Genomic DNA, 20,533 nt, shown 5'->3' on the forward strand with positions numbered 1-20,533 from the left:
AGCTGATGGCATCTCTAAGTCAAGTCTTAGTTGATTACATCTCTATAAGTTTTAGTGTCATTTAATCAATGTGGTTTGCTAGATTTAGTCTCAACTTTATCTGAAACTATTCCGAGAAGTTTTAGTCTCAGTTTTAGTCAATGATTGTTAGTTTCGGTCAACAAATTCAGAAAAGGGGGAGAACGATATATTCAGTCTAATGATTATGATGAATGATTTGAAACAACATAAAATTACCAGAAAAGGGTGTTGACACATGAAGCGTGAAGCTAGATTACATTTAGAAAAGATGGTTCAGCAGCCTGGCGCAAGACAATGGAAAACTTCCCCTGCCTCCAGTGAAGAAGACTGACGGCTGATGTGTTGTGTGTGTCGGACTCACCTTTGATCGTGATGAGGTTTTAAAAAAAAGAAAAAAAGACACACACACACACGAAGATGCAGCTGTTAAGAGATTGTATTTGGTGAAACTTCAAGATAACCAGCTTGTCAACTTTCACATCAGCAAGTGCACGTCACTCATCACATTCACAGTTTCATTTTTATGGTTTTTTTGTGTGTGGCCAAAGCCAACTGGAGTGTGGGGGCATCTTTCAGGTTGTGCTTCGCTAACATTTCACAATGACTCGCCGATTCTGACAAATGCAATGTTTCCACAGAAGTGATAGGCATTGTCTTTGTACTGGAACTGTGTACACACACACACACACACACACACACACACACACACACACACACACACACACACACAGCATCAGTGCCAAGGTGTTAGAGACGAATATAAATGAGTGTTTTATCCTTTTCAGGCTGGGGGTGGGGGGGGATTAGAACATATATTTTGTGCAGCTTTTCATTGAGGTGGTGAGAAGAAAAGAAAGTTGAAAGGTGTAATTGGTTTTTTTGGCAAGTCACAGCTTCTTCTGTGTAATGGCTTTGATCACACACACACACACACACACACACACACACACACACACACACACACTGCTACACAGGAGTGTTGGAACCCTGGAGCCACGACTGCAGTCACATCCAAAAACATCAAGTTATCAGGATGGTAAAAATTGCAGATTTGCATCACTCGATGTAGCTTTGAACACATTAGCCGTCCTCTAACAGATATCGCACTTTTCAAATCCTGTTCCGGGGCTTTAAATGGCAGCGAGGTCCGACAATAATGCTCAGAGACATTCCATCACTTACTGAAGACACTCCTGGAACTAGCAATCCCGTCTGCGGGATGTCTTCTCTAAACGAAGTGGTGAGTTCTGCTCTGTGCTGTGGCTCCTTGTTATACTCAGCGATAACTAGAAAAATAAGAACACGTCAGTCTACATGAATCCAAATCCTTTCCAATTCATCCCAGCCACTTTAATATCTTGATATATTGTCAGTGAGTCTTTGAGTAAACCGCTAAAATCCACTTGTTGTCAAAGGTAGTGAAGTACCGCAAAGAAAAATGCTGCTCTTGCAGATGTGACGGATGCTGTCCCAGCGTGTGAGAACGTGGGGTTTCACGAGAGTTACTTTCTGTTTCATTTCATATGAAGTTTTCAGCGAGGGACAATAGGCCTCATCCAAGGAACCGAATGACTTATTTTGCCCTCAATTTAGTCTTACAGACATGAAGCAAAGTCTGATGACTCTAGCGCCTCGCTGCTGTGAACCTCTTTGCCAGCCTGGATGATTGACAGTTACAAAAGGAACACAGTGGAGATGTAAGTTAATGTTTTGTAAGACAACAGAAGCCAAACAGCTTGTAAATGTTAAGTTTGATTTTTTTTTTTTTTTTTTTTTTTTTTAAGCTCGAGGGTAAATAATACAAGGCTGATCTTAACCAGGCACGGCGGAGGGTTTTCATGTGAGCCAAGGAAGAGCTCGAGACATTTTTGGAGCAGGTCCATTCGACGGAGTGAAAATTGGTGGTTTTTTTCCATCTTGAGAGAAACTAAAGCTGTCAAATGAAGTGCCCTCGGAAATACAATTAGACTGAAGTATAACAGGAAATACTAGAGTACAAACACCAAAAAAGTGATACTAGTACAGTACTTAAGTAAATGTTCTTCAATGTCAACACTAATTTGAATTTAAAACAAACACTTAAAAATAAGGGTACATTAATAAAGGTGAAGTAATGCTTCGTTAACTGTTAGCAGACCTTAGTTACCCATTAGTTAACTAATGTGTCTGGCGATCATTTAATAATGGTGTTGATTTTAACTTCATGGGTTACAGCTTGGGAAAGGCTGGGGTGGGGCATGTTCCCCACCTTCCAATACTAAGTGTTATTAACTAGTTAATTATTCATAAGTAATGGTGAATTGTGCATAAGTAATGCTGGTTTTGCATCGTAATATTTAAACCATTATTAAGGTACCCTTATTGTCTTTTATTTCAAATTACAAACCTTAGAATATCCCAGAGTTGTTGTTTGGATGACAGGAAGAGTTTGGGTTAGTTTACCTGGAACCGGTGACGCTGCAAAGTTCCCTCTGAAAAAAAAAATCCTAAAGGTTTAAAGGCGACATCAAGTTGAGTCAATCTCATTCTTTTCTTGAAAATATGCTTCCATCCATTCACAGAATCAGTTTCATAAATGAAGAGTGAAGTCAGCAGCATGGATGATGATGATGATGATGATGATGATGATGATGATGATGGTGGTGCAGGGGGCTTCAACCCTGAGTGTGCCCTCCTCCGGCCTAACAAGAGGAGCTCTGAGCAGGGGCAGCGCTGGGCTGCTGTGGAGCTCTGACCACAGTTATGTGGTTGTTTGTTCAGCATACCTGCCCGGAGCTAAATACAGACAGCGATAGAGGAGGGATGGCAAGCTCTTCCTGGAACCAGGGAGGGACTGAGACTTTAACTGGAAATGGCTCAGATACACATGGAAGACACTGAGTGCTGTAACTGGACTCAGACCAGACCAGCACTGGCAGTAGTTTCTGAGCTGGGGGGGGGGGCTATGATCAACTTAGATTTGTATTTGGCGTGTGCAAAAGCGCCATAACTTGCTCCAACCAAGTTGAATACTCACTCATATCGAACTCATTTTCACATAAATCAGCATCCCAAGTTCTTAAAACAATAAATACCTCATGCACTGACACACATAAATTAAGGCTTTCTAGATACTGTAGGTGCTTTTTCGTGTCGCGTTTCACAGTCAGCACATTTGGGCCCGTCAAAGAGGAGAACCTGCTCCTCACGAGTGTGACTATCGTTTTTTTGGATCATTAAGTTCTCCGTTGAACAAGCCGTGCTTCAGCATGGAGGTTAGCGGGCGCCACAGGAATGCTGCTCAAGCAAAATTCGCTCAAACCAACAACCATGTATAACAAACAACAAAAGTGAACCAAGTGAAAAGTCTAACTATGAGGAATGGAAATGTGAGTTAAAAAATAAAAACTGAATTCTAACTGACCCCTTCTGTTTGTTGTTCTGCTATACGTCTCAGAGACTAAAGGAACGCTTCTCCATGTTTCACTGTTGCTCGGGTGTGTCACATTGCAGCACGTTCGGGAGAACACTGGGCTCCGTGTAGAAAGTTCCGTTACTGAAACCTGAAAATCAAGTCATTCTCCGCAGCTCCCTGTTTTCTTGGGGGAGTTGTTGTGACAAGTCGGGTCTTGTGATCCAGCAGACTTGTCCAACCGTTAGTCCGGGGAAACCGAAAAGTGCAAATGTACTGTCACTGACAAAATACAAAGGAGGACAAAGACCCTCGGCCTGACTCGGCCCCTCATCGAGTTCTGAGGTACTCTGGCGTGGAGTAGTTGAAGAGCAGGAAATCCATGCGGTAGAGGTTGAACAGCTTCTTCTGGTAGAAGGGGCTGATGTGCTTAAAGAAGCGTGCTGCCATGTTGCCATCAGTCCGGGTGCTTTTACCTGACGTCGGGAACTGAAGTGTCTCCTCCACTCCGGCCAATCGGAGCACAGCCTGCGCGTCCGGCTCCAGAGTCTCGTACTTCCCAACCACATCGTAGTGGATCAGACAGGGGTGGCAGAGGGAGTGCACCCGCTCCCAGTGTTCATTGAAAGGCTCCTCCCGTTGGGTGCGAGGGTCTATGAGATACTGGACAAACTCTGGAAAAGAAACGTCACTCCCTTTCTCCAGTGCCTCTGGGTCTGGGTCGGGACGATGCCGGCGGATGATCTTGGTTCCGTAGCGCTTGTGGAAAGCAGTGTTGTAGCTGCGCGTGAACTTGTTCCGGTAGGCGGACACCAGGCGCTCGAACGGCTCCCGTACGAAGATGAACTTGAGGTAGCTGCGAAGGCGTTGGTTGATCTCAGGGACAGAGAACTCAGAGAGTGTTCGCAGGTTGCCTGCAACGTGAGCCTCGTTGGCAGGGATGGCGAGGGGGTCAGTGTAACGGCCATCACTGGTGAGGACCATGAGGACACGTTTCCAGTTGGTGCAGGCTACCTGGAAGAGATAACAGACCTTTTTCTTGACACGTTTAGACCTTGAACCAGAACAGAGCAGTTGGTTTTTACTATCCATTCACCTTTCAGTGAAACAATAAAAACCCATTGTTGCACACAAAGTCGTGCTGCCTCTGGAAGAAATAACCGACTGAAATATGAAGCAAATGATGTTTTGTGACATCACAACAGCTGGCACTGCACTGCTACTTCAGATTGTGTTAACATCAATAATCCAAAGTGGCTGCCAGCGGAAGTTAAAAACAGCCACTGAACACAAGCTTAGACCGGACTGAAATCATGTCACGTTTCAGAGAATTCATGAAATTGGCTCTTGAGTTACTGTGTGCTTGCAGGGGCACAACAATGGATCTCTGTCTTCAAGAGGACACAATTAGCAACTACGACAGGATATTTGGTGATTTAACTGTTTATTAATTAATTTTTTTCGTGGAGACTGACCTTGGGTACGTAGCAGTAAATGAGGCTATGCTTATCATCCACAATGAGGTGTTTGAGATCCTCCGGTGAAAGCACTCGCCGCTTCCTTGTGTGACTCAGACAGGCCTCCTCCAACAGCTCCCTGCGGCCTTGGAGGGACCTCTGAGCTGCCAACAGCTCCAGCTGCTTGTAGCCGTGTGACCGGGACAGTGCCAGAGGGAGGAGGAGGAGGAGGAGGATTCAGGGGTTAAAGAAGCAGAAACAGAAACACCTTTCAGGAATTGCTGCAGGAAGTTGCCCAAAGAAAGACTAACACAGCCACTTCACACACATGATTGATTGCTAGAAAATGCACTTCAGTGAAAAATATATCCAAGCTTGATTGCTGATTGTGGTTAGCTTGGTGGTAATGCTGCTAAAATGCTGACTTGAAAGTAACTAGGTTGCACAGTAATTGGCTGCAGCGATGGCCTTAAAACACCGCAACAAATCATAGTCAATCAGTGTCACTCTGAGCATTATTAGATGATCAATAAGCAGGCTGCTGCGACCTTCAGTTTTAATGCGCTCCAGCCCTGCCTCCACTGAGATGTCAAAAACCATTCCCAAATAAACTTGGGGAATATTAACAAAACTTTCCCTCCTTCGATGTCAGTAACTGTCCAATAGGAAATGTAATAAAGGTAATACTTGTGGTTAACGTCTCAAAACAGAACTCAAAACAAAGGCAGCTGGAGCATGAATCTGAAATATTGAGCGATTACGTAAAAATAGGAACTCCATTGGCGCGCGTCAACGTGATCGTTTGACCAGCGTGTTTTCACCTGGTCACCATTGTAGAGGGTCTGCAGTGGGCTTCGGCTTCTGGCTGGTCTGCTGCGCGTCTTCAAGCCTGGTTCTAAGACAGAGAGTGTCCACGTAAGAAACAGACAAATCAAAAAGAGGGGAAGCATGATGACATCATCACTCCTGGACAGGTATTGCTCTTTTTTCCCCCTTTTTTTTTAATATATACACTGGTATTGCTCTGTTTTTCCCCGTCATCTTTACATGTGTTTTTTGGGGGTTTTTTTTGTTCTGCTTATATCCACATCAGTTCTTTTGGTTGACTGCAGAGCAAAAATAAACAATCTTTGGAAAGCTGAAGTTCAGTTGTCACCAATTTCACACCAGTTGTGTGATTTATGGGATTTCTTTGTTGCAATATATGGCTTTCGTTGTTTGTTTGTTTGTTTGTTTTTTATTATTTTATAGAGGTTCCTCACAGAGTTTAGGAGGAAGGTCTGGTCTGTCTGTCACTTTTCTCTCCGCCCTTCTTTCATTTCCAGATTCCATAAGAACACTATGTTCCCTCCAAACGCTGTAATTCTTACAGGAGTTACCGTCTGTCCTCCCTCTATGTCTTTACTCAAGCTGCAACGTTTTATTGTTTGATTTTTATACTTCACACCACAAGAAAAAATCCAAAAAAACAAAAAGCTGTTTATCCACAGCAAATCCGCAGCAGAGGACGAACGAGAGCAGTCAGAGGGGATTTGGAGAACACGCAGTCCCGATGCTGAATATGCATCTCTGTTAGAACAAAGCTTGGCTGCTGCTGCATCATATGTAGTTGCAACGAGGGACCTGCTGTGAGCTCTGCTTGTTTGAAGAAGTTAAAATATCTGGATGGAGGCCATGTTATCATCTCTGCTCTCGCCTCTGTAAACACACCAGTCTCCTCCTCCCATCCACCACTCCCTCCACCCCGCCACCCAAATCCAGTCAGGGTCTGGGGGTCCGCGGCTGATCGGAACGAGCCAGAGAAGTGAATTGTTTTGCACACGTGGCTAAACAAGGCAAGGGTTTGATTTATGTCTTTACATCAAGCTGGAATAAGAATGAGGCTGGAGGGGGGATAGAGGTGAGGAATGCGCCTTTCCGTCCAAAGGAATGACGGAAAGTAATTTGAGGACGGCCCCCTTGAGTGATGAGTACGATGAGAACTCCACACCATCATATGGAAAGCATGTCCGTGAGTAAGCACAAAGCAAGGCGGATGGTTGCACCGGTATATAATCCAGAGGAATGCCATTTCTCTGCTGAGCTGAAAGTTAGAAGAAGAAAAAAAACGCTAAAAAAATAAGGGAACAAAAATTGGAAAACAATTGCTGACTGAGCAAAAACGTCAGAGAATGGACCGTGAGAGCATTTGCGAAGAAGAGGAAGGGCGGAGAGATGGAGATGGTGACGACCTAACCTCTCATTGACCCTCCTTTTTGTGTGAGCTCACATGAATGGACGAAATCCTCCTCTTCCTCTGAGTGAGTCTCTGCCACATCATCTGAACACACAGCTGACGGCATTGCAGTGAATGAGCTTACACAGAATCCATAGAGCTCCATCTAACCTGTATAAAGCTATCACTCCTACATTAATCCTGTGTGTGTGTGTGTGTGTGTGTGTGTGTGTGTGTGTGTGTGTGTGTGTGTGTGTGTGTGTGTGTGTGTGCACGCGCGCACGTTCCCATGCAGAGAGAGAGGGAATGCGCGCATCTCTGGAGACAACATGATTTTAGGAGGATGGGTTTTTAAAGCCTGGCTACAACCAAAGTTCCCCTCCTGGGAGCATGAGTGAAACTCGATCCTGAGAGGGCCACGTTTACTGACTGATGCTGTGATTCGTTGCATGTGAATGTCGTCCACGTTTGGTGACTCGAACACAGCAGAGGATATGCTTCTACAGTAGAAGTTGATCTGTGCTGTTTTCATTGATAATTTTAGTTCAGCGTGGTGGCAGCATTGGTGTCTTCTTCTGCTATGCAATCCCTGTCCCATTCACTCACTATGACGGACCCGAGCACCCCATTACGGGCACTGCGATCTAATTGGATGTAACTTGGCGTAAACATAAATCAGGTTTCCGTTACTCGGTTGGCTATTTCTCATCTCAAATGTCTTTGGAAACATACTTCAGGTTACTTTTTGATAGTACATGAGATCATGGTCATTTAGCTGCTATGTTGAACCAAAGTAAAAATCAAAAACCAGCCAGCATGCGGACAACACAGAAACATCAAGTCCTACTTTTTCTGACTTCATATTATTCTAATAACTGACAGTTTGTCTACTAGTGTGACATGCTCTGGAGTTTGTCTGGTGCACAGTCCGATTAGCATTACCACCAGTTAAACTGATGTAATAATAAAAATGGTTCAGTGACCACTGAAAAGGTTAATAAGGACTCCTGTGATGTTGAAATTGCATCCCCCCATGTTGCCTTCTCAATAATACCAAGATGAATATGCAGCCCTATTTCCAGGTAGAACTGAGGGGCCTAAGCTCCCTGTCAGCAGCGCAAACTCAGGATGCTTCCTTGGGAGGCTGGAAAGTAGGTCAAGAGTCTCTTGTGGAGGCAGCAATCACATTAATGGCTTATTATTGTATTAGGCTTTTCATTCACCATGATATCACATGGGTATGGCAGGAAGAGGGGAGAGTGGACGTCAAATAGCTTCTTTCATCAGGAAGGTCTGGTGTGAGGAGACTGTCACCATGATGACATCAGTTGATTTGAAGCAGATCAGATATTTCTCAGCACCACCAACTTATGGCTACAACCACCAACAAGGATAGGAGCTGCATCCCAATGAATAGCCTCTGCAAAGAATACACAACATAGGGGTTAACTCATTTGTTTTGTTGTTAGATTAAATGCTCTGTAAGAATATCCTAATCCTATACTTCACGAAATATTGACACAAGAACAGAGTGTCAGTCGCCTGCTCAACTCTGCCAGAGCAAACAAATGACCTGTGTTTTCATTTCAGCGCATTTCTAGAACGCATTCAGACAGCCTCCAAGCACCCCTTGGGACAATATATTAAAAAAGCTCTACAAACCCACTGTTAACTACCTGCTCAGCACAAATGGCACAAAGACACATTTCGCAACAGCTGGTCAACAGAATGAAGCATTTAGCGGCTACACAGCCAGATATTTCCCCCGGGAGTTGATGGAAACCAAAGTAGTCTGAAAACATAGTGAATACTGGCTTGAGTCCACCAGATCCTTCTAATTCGCTGGCAGCAGCAACCAAAACCCCAGTTAAAGAGCTCTTCACTTAAACGCTTAATGCAACCAGGTTGCAAAAAAAAACAAACATCTCAAGTGCCTCTTTTGTTTTGCGTCTCCATAGCTTCCTTGATGGCTGATCTTGATTTCAAATGCTGATCATGGTAAACCTTCCCCGTGTTAGATCTCCAGGATCACTTTCCTCTCCGCCACTGTTCATATCCTAGACCCCACATCCTTCTTGATTTTGAGAAAGAGAGAGAAAGAGAGAGAGAAAGAAAGAGTGTTCCAAAAGTTGGGTGAAGGTTGTTAGGAAAGGCTGGATACATGGCGGCATCTTATTCAGAGTATTAATAAATGGGACGCTGTTATCCGTATAACCACAGCAATTGTCACTTTATAACCACTTCTATGTTTAATGACATGATAAGCAATCTTTGCTATCCTTCTATTGTCTACATAAACTTCAGCTTATCCCTGATGATGCAACAATGTTTCCCCCTGCTCTCTTGTTCCCTTCTTGTACAGAAAAGTACATTTCCAACGCACTACGTTCTGATCATCTGTTTTCAGAGTTGTGGCTTCTGTCACATCAGAAAACCACCACTTCCACTCAGATCCAGGAAGTGACACGGTGCAGGCGGTTGAGGGAAAGCAGAGGAGCCTCAAGCCGTTCACTGCACAGCTGCACAGGCTCAGCCTGACTCTGTTGGGGGGTACCCCATCAGGCATCTGCTGATATTTTACTCCACGACAAACAAGGTTCCATTAAGCTTTTATACTGGCCTGGATGTTTATACACAGACAGCACTACCTTGTAACGAATCCACTGACATAGACAGTCAGCTTGCATATCATGGATGACATTAATATACGCTATCTGTGTGTGAGGGCCCGATGCATCACCTTCTCATTAATGTAATTCCAGATGTTATTACCTCCCTTATAAGGGCAAATCTCTGCTCTGTGGGCAAATGAGCTTCTGTGTTTCAGGAAAACCTCTTCCCCTTTCTGAGAATGATGATGAAACACAACTGAGATAATCTGTGGCATCTGTAGTGTAAGTGCACAACATCAAGGCCTGTCTTTATTTAAAAAAACAACAACACTTTTTTAAAATATAACTTGAATTTAGGATCCTCAAAGTCTCACAATCAAAGTGACTGAAAGTGAAACTGAAGGATGTCATAGCTTAAACCACTGAAAAGAGACAGCAGGGCTATAAGGACTAGCGGGCCGCCGGGTTTAGCTTGGGGTCACAGCTTGCTATGAAGGCATTACCCTGGCCACATGCTCACAAGCTGCAGATGGTGGTAATTAGAGCAACAAGATGAGGTGACCTAACCACCGGTGATATCCTTTATAGTGGCGCGGACACTTCCTTTTGTTCATATGCTCAGTTCTTCCAAAGGGCTCCAAACTGCAAGAGACACATGACTGTAACAAATTCCTGTGTCAAGCAGACTACTTCTCATTTTGAAAAAAGATCACAGTTCAGTCAAAGGCTCAGGTTGACCTGACACATATCTGTAGGCCCCTTTAATTATCTCGAGCATTAAAATAGTTGGGCTTGACATAGTGCAAGTTCACTCAGGTTAGACGCGAGGGGAGAGAGGCGCCCTTCACCTTGGGGCCCCATCAAGCTCCATTTCTGTAAGCCAGAGCATGCATCTCAGGGCCAGGATGAAAGATAATACTCTGAGGCTTAAACCAGTTAAAATAACTGGTATTGATCTTTTTCAGATTAGTTGATACATTATTTTTCACAACATAAATAAAGACCCTCATGCTGTAACCCTCTTTCCCTTCAAAGTGTTATGAAATAAAAATGTACAGAAAGCCAATCTTATTTCCTAATCAGCATTACCCAATCTTTATTTTAAACTTTGTTAACATAATGCCAACACACACACACACACACACACACACACACACACACACACACACACACACACACACACACACACACGGTCTGAAATATGTTGGTGATGAGCAACAACATTATTTCTCCAGCAGTGCTCCATAATACAGCAGAAATAGAATAATTAAGAGAAAGAAAAGAAAATTCCATGTAATTGTCCTGAAAGCCAAACAGGAAAAAAATAGCTCATGTCTGTTATTATGGTAAAAACTATAATTTTGATGTCTAGAATGAAAGCCTAATATAATGAAGTGATGCTGTAATGGCACTGAAATCACAAACTTATCATGGGTTCAATTGGATGAGCTCTTCCCCTAAATAACTTTTCGGAGTGCACCAAGCATACTTATTATAGGGGTTGTGGTTGAAATTCCAAAATTAAGATAAAAATACACACTCTTGCCAAAATGAATTCATTTTGTGTTCACTACATGTTCGAACGGTGACAGGAGACCAAAGAGATCTAGCTGAGGATGCACATAGGTTTGCGATTTCTTTCATTCATTTGTAATTCCCAATTCAGAGATTTACAACCAGAACCAACATGAGAATTGATACTCGTATGTGTTCGTTGAATGGGGGAAGAGCACATGATAACGTCAGGAGTGTTTCTGGAAATAAGTCTAGCTGCTATGGAGAGTGTGCGTGCATGTCACTGCTCACGCTGTATTGGACGGTGATGCCTCAGGTAGATATTCATACTGTATGATTAAGTTATTAGTTACTTTTTTACTCTGTACTATGTACGTTGCTAAATCACCGACACAGTTACCAAAGTATAGCAACTGCACTCCAGGCTCTTGATAAAGTAACACTGGGGGCTGGACACAAACAAAGACCTATTTATAGCTGGAGAAAAAAAACAACAAAAAAAACAATGCGCAGAGGACAACAGATGATCGCAGCTCACCTGCAACACGACAATTGCTGCAGATGCTACTGAACACTAAGACAGTAAAATCAGAACAGAGCACTAGCATCACAACAACTTCTTTAAATGCTTTAGAAAACAAAAGCATCCGGTGCTTCTTTGTGCAATTGGGTTTTAGTGCTTCCTCTTTTAAGCGGTCAAACAAAGCAGGAAGCCACAGGGCAACAGGCTGAATGCTTGACGTGATTTAACATGTTTGTAACAACAAATGTTTAGTGTACATTCATGCAGAGCAAACAGCCAGCAGGTGAATAGCACGTGGTGTGCTGCTTCTCTGGTGAGCTGCAGGCACTGTGGGAGACCTTAAAGGCAACACACTATTGTGTGTTACATAATAGCTGCATCGATGTTGATTGTGTGCATGTCTGCACACTCTTTGACCCTTATTATCACAGTGGTGGTGTGTTAAATTGTATGGTCAGAGAGTGTATGAATGAGTGTGTGTGCGTGTGTGTGAGCAGGTGAACAGGTGTATTTTTAAGTTAATAAATGTGTCCAATGACAAAGACTATAGTATTTGTATGTATATTTACAGCAGGCTGAGGTAAGAAACAGTAATCATGAAGGCTGTGACTGTGTGTGTGTGTGTGTGTGTGTGTGTGTGTGTGTGTGTGGGTGGGCAAGACACTTGAGAGCGGGCCTTGATGGCGTCTCTATTTAGCGCTGGGAGGTGGAATCCATCACTGTCACATGAAGCAGCAGAGTGGACCGATTCAAGCGTCAGTGATATCTGACTCAGACTTGCTATCTGTGTGTGGTGGTGCAACATGTTGACTCAGCACTCATCATTGTCACGCACAGTTGGAGAATAAAAAAAGTTTCCCACCACCTAGAACATAAAGTCACATATGCTGCCAGGCATAGAAAGTGGAGAGGTTGCAGCTGGTGAATGTCGAGCAAACAACACTCGTGCATATGCTTTGGATCGGTTCTTACTACTTACATGTGCTGGCAGCATTCTCAGTTTCTCCTTCAGTATGGGAAATTTAATGCGCTAAATATGTGTCAGTGCTTGGGGAGCTCAATGACATGAGGTTTGACAAAAAAATTAGCTCACTTCACCTTTGACAAGTGCACACGCTGAGCAGCACCACCCCGCCAGGCTGGGCTTGAATGCTTAGCACAGTAGCACCCTTAGCGCCACGGCACTGCTGATGTGACCACAGAGAGGTTGAGAGGAACGACAAACTGGATGTGCAACTCTATTCTTGTTTCGGTGTATCCAAAGCCCTCTTTATAGGCCGATCACATCTGAATAGGAGTTCACTCCTGATAGTAGAATCTGTTATTCATCCGCCTGTGATCTCCTCTTACTTCCTTACTCTATATGCAAATAAACATATACAATGTTTTCATTGTATATGGATTGAGCAGGAAGCAAACGATGTACTTCCTGAGCCTAGTCTGCTGGAGATTAAGAGAACAGGAAATCTAAACTGACTGGGTCTATTACTCTGTTCCAGCTAGATCACAAAATGATTGGCACACTCATAATATTTCTGAAACCTCTGGAGTCAGGATGCATGATAGCATCAGCATCTCATCAGTGCTGGCGGTGCTATATTGGTCATTTTGTAACATGCCTGTATCCGTCCAACATCAGCCCAGTTATGCTCGTCTCTTCTTCTTTGACAACAGATGATGAACAAACAAGTCTCAGTGTTTTCTCACAATCAGGACAATATCTAAAAAAAAAAAAAATCAAAAATCTCATGGGCCTGCTCTCTGGTTACAACTCTCCACGTTTGTCAAGAAATTAAATTAAAAAACATTCCATCATTTATTGTCACATCACAGAACTCACTAAAACAGAGGGCTGCAGCACCTCACTAACAACAAGGCAAGCTCACGCTAGCAGTCTCCACAAGCAGAGTGTTAACCACGACAAGGGACATCTGAGCTAGCTGTAGATTTCTGGAAAATTTGCTGATGCGGGGCCGTTTTTTTGATGGCGGTTCTTGAATCCGAGCGGTCATCTTACATTGACAAATCAAGGCTCAAACAACTCTGCAGTGGTTAAACATGAGTTGTTGCCAGAGATGTGAGGTCCTGCGAACGGGTGCAGCTAACTTGCGGCACTCGCCGGCGTCCACGCTCAAACTTCACGGCCACAACAACATAACGTTAAGACAGAAAACTGAGGGCTTTTTATCTTGATTTAAGGGGTTTTAATGTCAACATTCTTGCCTAAAAGATAGTTAAAATGTAAATAAACAATACTAGTACACTAGCAGTGTAAGTATTCTTCTCCTCTTTTCTGTGAGAATATTTTGACCACGAGTTGACAAGTCTCAGTCAACACTGTTGCCCGACTGATGATTCAGGGGGCCAGTATATCGTGAACAATCCAAAATCGTGCCGCCCTTAACTGGGATGTGTGTGTAATTCCACTGAAGCTGGAGAGGATGGTTAATGGTGGTTCTTTAAGGTCACCTCCAAATATTGAGCAATCTCATCTCCTACTGAGACCAGCCGGCTGGAAAAGCAAATGTCTGGAAAAAGCTCCTCATTATGTCCACAAAAAAATTAACTGTCTTGAGGGATTTTTTTTTGGTAGCAATTAGGAACGAGGTTTGAATATCTTGCTCTTATCCCACTGGGAGACTAATATCAACCTTTTACTGAGTGATATGTTAGCAATTTAGACTTTGGCTCAGTCTGGGTTCATCAAAGAGAACTATTCATGCTTCCAGTTCGACTGGTGCCATTGCCGCTTTTTAAAATAGCTTCATTGCACAGCAGAAGCTAAAGAGAGAATACAACCACGCAGATCACATTTTAAAAGGAATGTTCCATGTGGTATGCTAATACTTGAAGTTGACTCATCACATACTGTAAACTGCATACCTCTTAAGTTAAAACTATATGCACTGGTTAATTCATTTGTTATTATTGCTGCCGTAATAGACACAACTGTCAATCCGCTTTGGTGACCTCTCTGCTAACCCCCATACACCAATGCAACGGCCTTTATTTTTGTCATTCAAGTTTGAAGAATCACAACACTACTGATCTAAACTTCAGTTTACCATGTCTACTGGGGAAGTATCACAGGTCATTGCTAGTCTCACCCACTCACAAAGGCACCCTAACTAAAGCTCAGATTAAGGAGACTCATCTCATTCTCACCAGCACTGACATGCAGCCATAAATCTGACATGACCCGACTTATGAGTTTATAATGGCACATTGGCTCGGGTTCGTTTGCCTTTCCGCAGCGCCCACCCAAGGGTGTTGGCACAGGAAGTCAGACAATGGAGGCACAGCAATAATATGCGCTGGGCTTCCGCTCTGGCGGTACTGAATACACTTAATTAGGAGATATGGCTCCGGAATACAAGTGCATATCATGATATGAATCAAGCAGTTTTAGGGCGGAGACTTGTTTTAAACCTTGTGGTACACCCTTGCCAAAATGTATATCATTTACATTGATGCAGTGGAGCCAAGATGTTACCAATGTTCCACAAAAATTAAGCTTAGGAGATTTTTAGGAGTTAAATACAGCCTTTCATGTCAACATTGATCTACTGAGCATGTGTGGATCCCGTCTTCCGAGCACACTCCAGCAATGAATATAAACAGAACTACTATGTGTCCATGGTGAGAGCAGCTGTTCGTGTACGCATCCATTTGGCAGTGTAGTCCATCTTTTGGGGTTAGGGTACATCTCCAGGGAATGACTTGGAGTCTGTAATGTCCTCTGAAGTGATGGAAACATTGACTCTGCATGTGTGTGTGTGTGTGTGTGTGCACGTGTGTGTGTTTTGGCGGGTGTGAGTGAGCTTTCATAATCCATGCTTGTAGAAAAGGAATATATCCATCTGCAATATCTCTCTTTGACTTAAAGAAGTTCAGGACATTCTTCACAGTGGGTATTTTTATAGACTCATCATTTTCTTCCTTTTGGGAGAAGTACACTCTAGTTTGCAGTGAAATGAGAAAAATGAGAAGAGTAGTGTTAGACTTAAGAGGTATAACTACAGTTATTTTGGTGTTCTTGATAACAGAACAGTTTCTGTAAAAACTAAGGGTCAAAATTATGACCATCAGCACGGAAAGCAAATGGTGTTTCCATTAAACTGGAATTTCCAACTTCATTACAATACATTGGAAACTATTTGAAAATATCTTTGGTACCATTAGGAAAATGATTAGGTTTTTAATGAAAGCTACAAACTCCAAGGCTATAACATGATGCCAACTTTTCCCAGTTAGAAGCAGAGAACAACAGAATGAATGAAGTAAACAATTTGATAAATATTTAGTTTAGTTTATTGTGTCATGGACATCGCCCATTCATTAACAGAAACAATGAACGCGTCAGCTTTAGCCTGCGTGGCCAATTTGTAGCATTGGTCCCCAGTATACAACAGACACCTCAAATCACTTTCAATGCATTATTTTAAAAAACATCAACAACAAAATCAGGAGACAGAAATCAGGAGACAACGTAAGAATACAATAGAAAAGCAGCAAGCACAAGCAAGTGAGCAAGATTAAAGAACACAGTGTGCATGGTGCAAGCAAATAGAGGCAGCCACATCAAAGCAGTTCACGAGATGAAAACAATACAGATGAGATGAGGAGATAACAAACTTTCAGCCTTCGAGTGGGAGTTTGGAGCGCTGTAATAAATGCCAACAGGAGATTAAAGTATCTATCTGCCTCTTTGGCTTTAAGAAAGACATAAAATGTGGTTTTTCCAAAAAAAAAAAAATCACTGGCACTTTACTATAAAACAATTAATGTAATGGTAGAAACTGATAAAGAGCACTACGTGAAGGGCAAAACAGAATCCAAGCTCAGTCAAAGTATTTTCCTCTCAGTCAGAAGTCTCCTGTCTGAGATTCCTAAGGCCTGATAACTCTAAAAGAGGATTAGTTATGAAAATTACAAACGGCTGTTGGGACAACACACTTTTTACTGGTGAAAATGGTGGATCCATTTGTTATAAAATGGAAGTTGTCACCAATACTCTTTACAGTGACAACGCTGGATCTGAGCGGACCAAATGAAACAAGTGACACGGTAAACATGTCACTGTGAGTAAGGGGGAGAGGAGGCGGTGCCGTGCAGAGAAAGCACTGCCACAGAGTGTGTGACAACTCGCTGTTGGGGGAAAGTCAAAAATCACAGCTCTTGCAGGTGGTGTCAATGGTGTGCGGCAGGTATTCAGGTCATTTCAAGGTCAAAATATACCAAAAAATATAAAATTGTGACAACCCTATGTCAGAATCAGCCAGACAAGACTTCTACTATCCTTAACCTGCCAGATAAAAAGTATGGGTCATGGGCTTGAACGTGTCACTGTCCGAGAAACTCATTTCTGCAAATGCAGAAAAAACTGGAGCAACACAAACATCCTAAGGGAAGAAGGAGGATAATTTATGCAAAGACAGCAATGAAATTGTCCAACTGGAGAGTGTTAAGATAGGAAAATATCTGTCCCACACCAAAACCATCAGACAAGGAGGAAACTGCAACTTATTTATGACCACTTTATAAACGGGCAGCCTCAAGGTCCTGCTTCTTCTCTGGGGTTTGGGAACATACTTTGTACTTTTTTTAAAGCTTGTGGCCAAATTAGATCAAGTACCAATTCAGAATGAAACTATGCCAACTTGACAGTACATCTGGTCAAACATGAAATACAGTACATCTACATGATGATATTTTTATGAAACGTGTTGTTCACAAAGCCTTACTTGTTCATTCATCTTGCACAGGGAGCTGGAGCCTATCCCAGCTACCATCGGGTGGTTAGAGGCAGGACACACCCAGGACAGGTCGCTGAGACAACTGAGACAACTGCTCACACTCACATTCACACCAATGGCAAATCTGGAGTCTTTAATTAACCTAACTTGCATATTTCTGGTCTGTCAGAGGAAGCACCCGGAGAGAACCCACACACAGCTCCTCACTGTGTTGACGGGTTGTTGTTTTTTTTTTATGTGTAATTAAATGAAGTAATTCAGCCATCTTCTGTGCATTAAATCTCTTTCTGTGACTTACTATTCGATAACATTATAAAGAAAGTAAGTTATCACGAAAAAAGGACCGATGGGTAGTGGTGCTGAATTCCAGTTCCCAGTACCAGGCCTGATGTTGTTTCAAACAAGAAAAATTCCCACTTTCCCGCTCTACATCATCAAGATCAGTTTCTTGTTGTGTGCTTTATGTGTGAAAGAGCAACTCTAGACAACTTATTGACTCATTCCCTCACACAAGTATTCAGTTTCAGGTGTAGAGTTTTCAAAAGACCTACATTGAGCTTGAAATCTTTTGTACTTTAATCTTGGAGTATTTCCAAAAAATGGTATACACATGAGGGATAGATGCTGGTCCCCTCCCTGCCCTTCTTTAGTGTGCCTGCATTTAAATTAATACTGGGAGACAGAGAGAATACAGAGCTCTACCATCATACATGGTAATCAGGAAGCTCTGCTTTGGTGACATCCAGGGAATTAGTCATGTGTGTTTCATGTGGCCTGTGTGGCTGCTGGTGGGGCTGTAAAGCAGACAAGCCCCGGCAGGACCAGCAGCAGGGGTATCCAACTCTACAAGTTAGGTGAAAGGGGGTAGAGGGGGGTCGAAGGGAGAGCTGGGAGTGTGTTTTGCTTGTGGGTTTCGAAGCATGTGGTTTGTGTTTCTGCACATATTGAGAGGTGATTTATATCTGAGCTTTAGAGCAGGGGATGTGCACTAGAGACGGGTCAGGTGTGCTGGAGCACGTTTCACAAATGTTAAGAATAATTATGCCTTCTCATGTCTCGCGCCTTCACATTAACTAACTTTTGAAACAAAAAAGAAACATCTGCACCTTGAAGCGTGTCTCACCGACTTTGCAAAACAGCAGCCAACCCTGCCGTGTAGTGCTTACCGCTCCTCTTGTCCTCCAATCTCACTTAACCAGGCACTGGCTTCTCCTCTCTTCTCCACTTTCCATAAGGAAAACTGCTCCCCTGTATTACATACTCCTTCTCCTCTTACCAGTTTTTGCTAGGGCGAGCGCAAATCAATCACCCCTAATACCCTCTCTGTCTTTCACTCTTTCTGCACCCAGAGAAGACTGCAATCCCCCGGGGAGTGGTATCTGTCCTCCAATGTCCATGAGGGGCTCTAAGCCCATGAAACAAAAGCAGAGGAGGGTTCCAAGCAGAGGAATGCAGGGGGTCTCTTGGAAGGGGGGGGGGGGGGGTTCAAAACATTCCACTGATCACAGTGAGCGTATTCATACTTCACGTCACTCACGCTTCAATACTTCCATACTCACTCGTACACACAGGTGCGCCACTGTTGCTCACCGTCAAATAAGTAATTTAAAATGTTAAATTTTACGTGATTTCATAGACTTTAACAGCAACCTAATGTTTTCTGAATAAAGAGTCCTTTACTCAAACTGTCAGAATACAACTGAGCTCTTATTTTCTAAAAAAAAAAAAAAATTATCTAATGTATAATTTTAGCATAACATATGTAACATAAAACATTGAGCGTTATTTCGTTATGATTACAATTGGATTACCGTCATATTTTTTTTTACCAGGAGTCTTACCTGGTTTGGTGATACTCTGAAAGTAGAGCACAAGAACGAAGAGCGAGCCAAGGCACATCGCCAGGAACAGGCGTCCTCCTCTGGGCATCCTCATCCTGAAGCCCGGCTCTGCTGGCGGAGCCCCCGACCCCTCGGCGCTGCCTCGACACGGTTCATACGAGACTGCCCGGCGGAGGATGGGACCCTCCGAAAAACTGACAGGCTCTTGGTTTAATATAAAAGGGGACGAGTATCACAACCCCTCCAAAATTAATGTTGGCTATCTCTTAATTCTGATGGGAGTGGGACATGAAGGACTTACTCAACTGCCCGCTGTGGTCTCTGCCGGTAATTGAGATACCGTTACATTAATAACGATGGAAAATTATCTTGGAAAATACATTAAATACTGCTATGTTAACATCACAATCCCTAAGACAGAAGTTGTGTATATAAAGCCCAAGTAATTCCGGGCTCTAGTTTTAATCCAAACCAAGTATGTCTCGAGTTTCGAGCTACAAACTTCTTCTCTGCCGAACATGGACGGGGCACAGTGCCATGACGTCACGCCCACCACTCTCTGCATATGTAACCTTTAAGTGGTGCGGGAAATACCAGTACAACAGGGAAAAGTCTGATTTTCTACGACGTGAAGTTCTCTGGTGTAGCTAATACCACTTATATTGCAAGAAAAAAACGTGAGATGATATTTAAAAATAAAAAATAGCAATTTATTTCATTTTATGATCAATAGTGACTATGTTTTGTTCAAACTATCTCGAGCTTCGACGTCTAATTGTTGGATTTACATGCAACACGCGAAGGCAACATTACAGTGCTTGCAGGGACAGCATGTCCTGTCTCATGCAATAACTGACAGCTAAATTAACTCGACATGGTGCTGGATACAAGATTAATTTAATAAATTACAGAGGATATCTGAGCCTAGTCAGACATAATTGGCTGAAAAATACATTAAAGCTGGACTGAAAATATAAAAGGCAGAGAACTAAACACACACACAGTATGGACAACACTTAGAGCAGCTTCCCAGCAGTTAAAGATATTGCAACAATTATAAATCTCTGATCACAAACCCTAAAGCTGCAGAGAAAGGCAATACCCTTCAGTTGTGTCACTGATTGAAACTTCATATGGCTGCAGTATAGATGCAGTTTTTCTTGCCTTGTAATATCATACAATTATAAGCACAGTAAATGCTG

The 20,533-nt window shown here is 42.9% G+C and overlaps 1 protein-coding gene across 7 annotated transcripts; it reads right to left on the reverse strand.

Moving 5' to 3' along the window:
• Positions 1–447: 447 nt before the first annotated feature.
• LOC147256174 (carbohydrate sulfotransferase 11-like) lies at positions 448–19,868 on the reverse strand. 7 transcript variants are annotated; one of them, XR_015117901.1, is made up of 6 exons: positions 19,332–19,868; positions 5,691–5,764; positions 4,888–5,052; positions 3,425–4,426; positions 2,464–2,492; positions 448–1,307 (listed from the first exon to the last, which is right to left on the reverse strand). XR_015117901.1 is itself a non-coding variant. In XM_086214078.1 (5 exons), exons 2-5 carry the CDS (start codon positions 19,423–19,425, stop codon positions 3,743–3,745), a joined length of 1,017 nt encoding a protein of 338 aa, XP_086070204.1. In that variant the 5' UTR covers positions 19,426–19,535; positions 19,633–19,868; the 3' UTR covers positions 1,767–3,742. The 7 variants fall into 7 exon arrangements, 2 of the variants coding, with proteins under 2 accessions (XP_086070204.1, XP_086070205.1); XR_015117900.1 differs by having other exon boundaries at positions 2,408–2,492; XR_015117899.1 differs by having other exon boundaries at positions 2,464–4,426.
• Between the last annotated feature and the right edge of the window lie 665 nt (positions 19,869–20,533).

The sequence above is a fragment of the Aulostomus chinensis genome, chromosome 9 (assembly GCF_037954235.1).
Source record: "Aulostomus chinensis isolate RoL2024-O1b breed Wild chromosome 9, RoL_Achi_v1.0, whole genome shotgun sequence".
Taxonomy (NCBI): domain Eukaryota; kingdom Metazoa; phylum Chordata; class Actinopteri; order Syngnathiformes; family Aulostomidae; genus Aulostomus; species Aulostomus chinensis.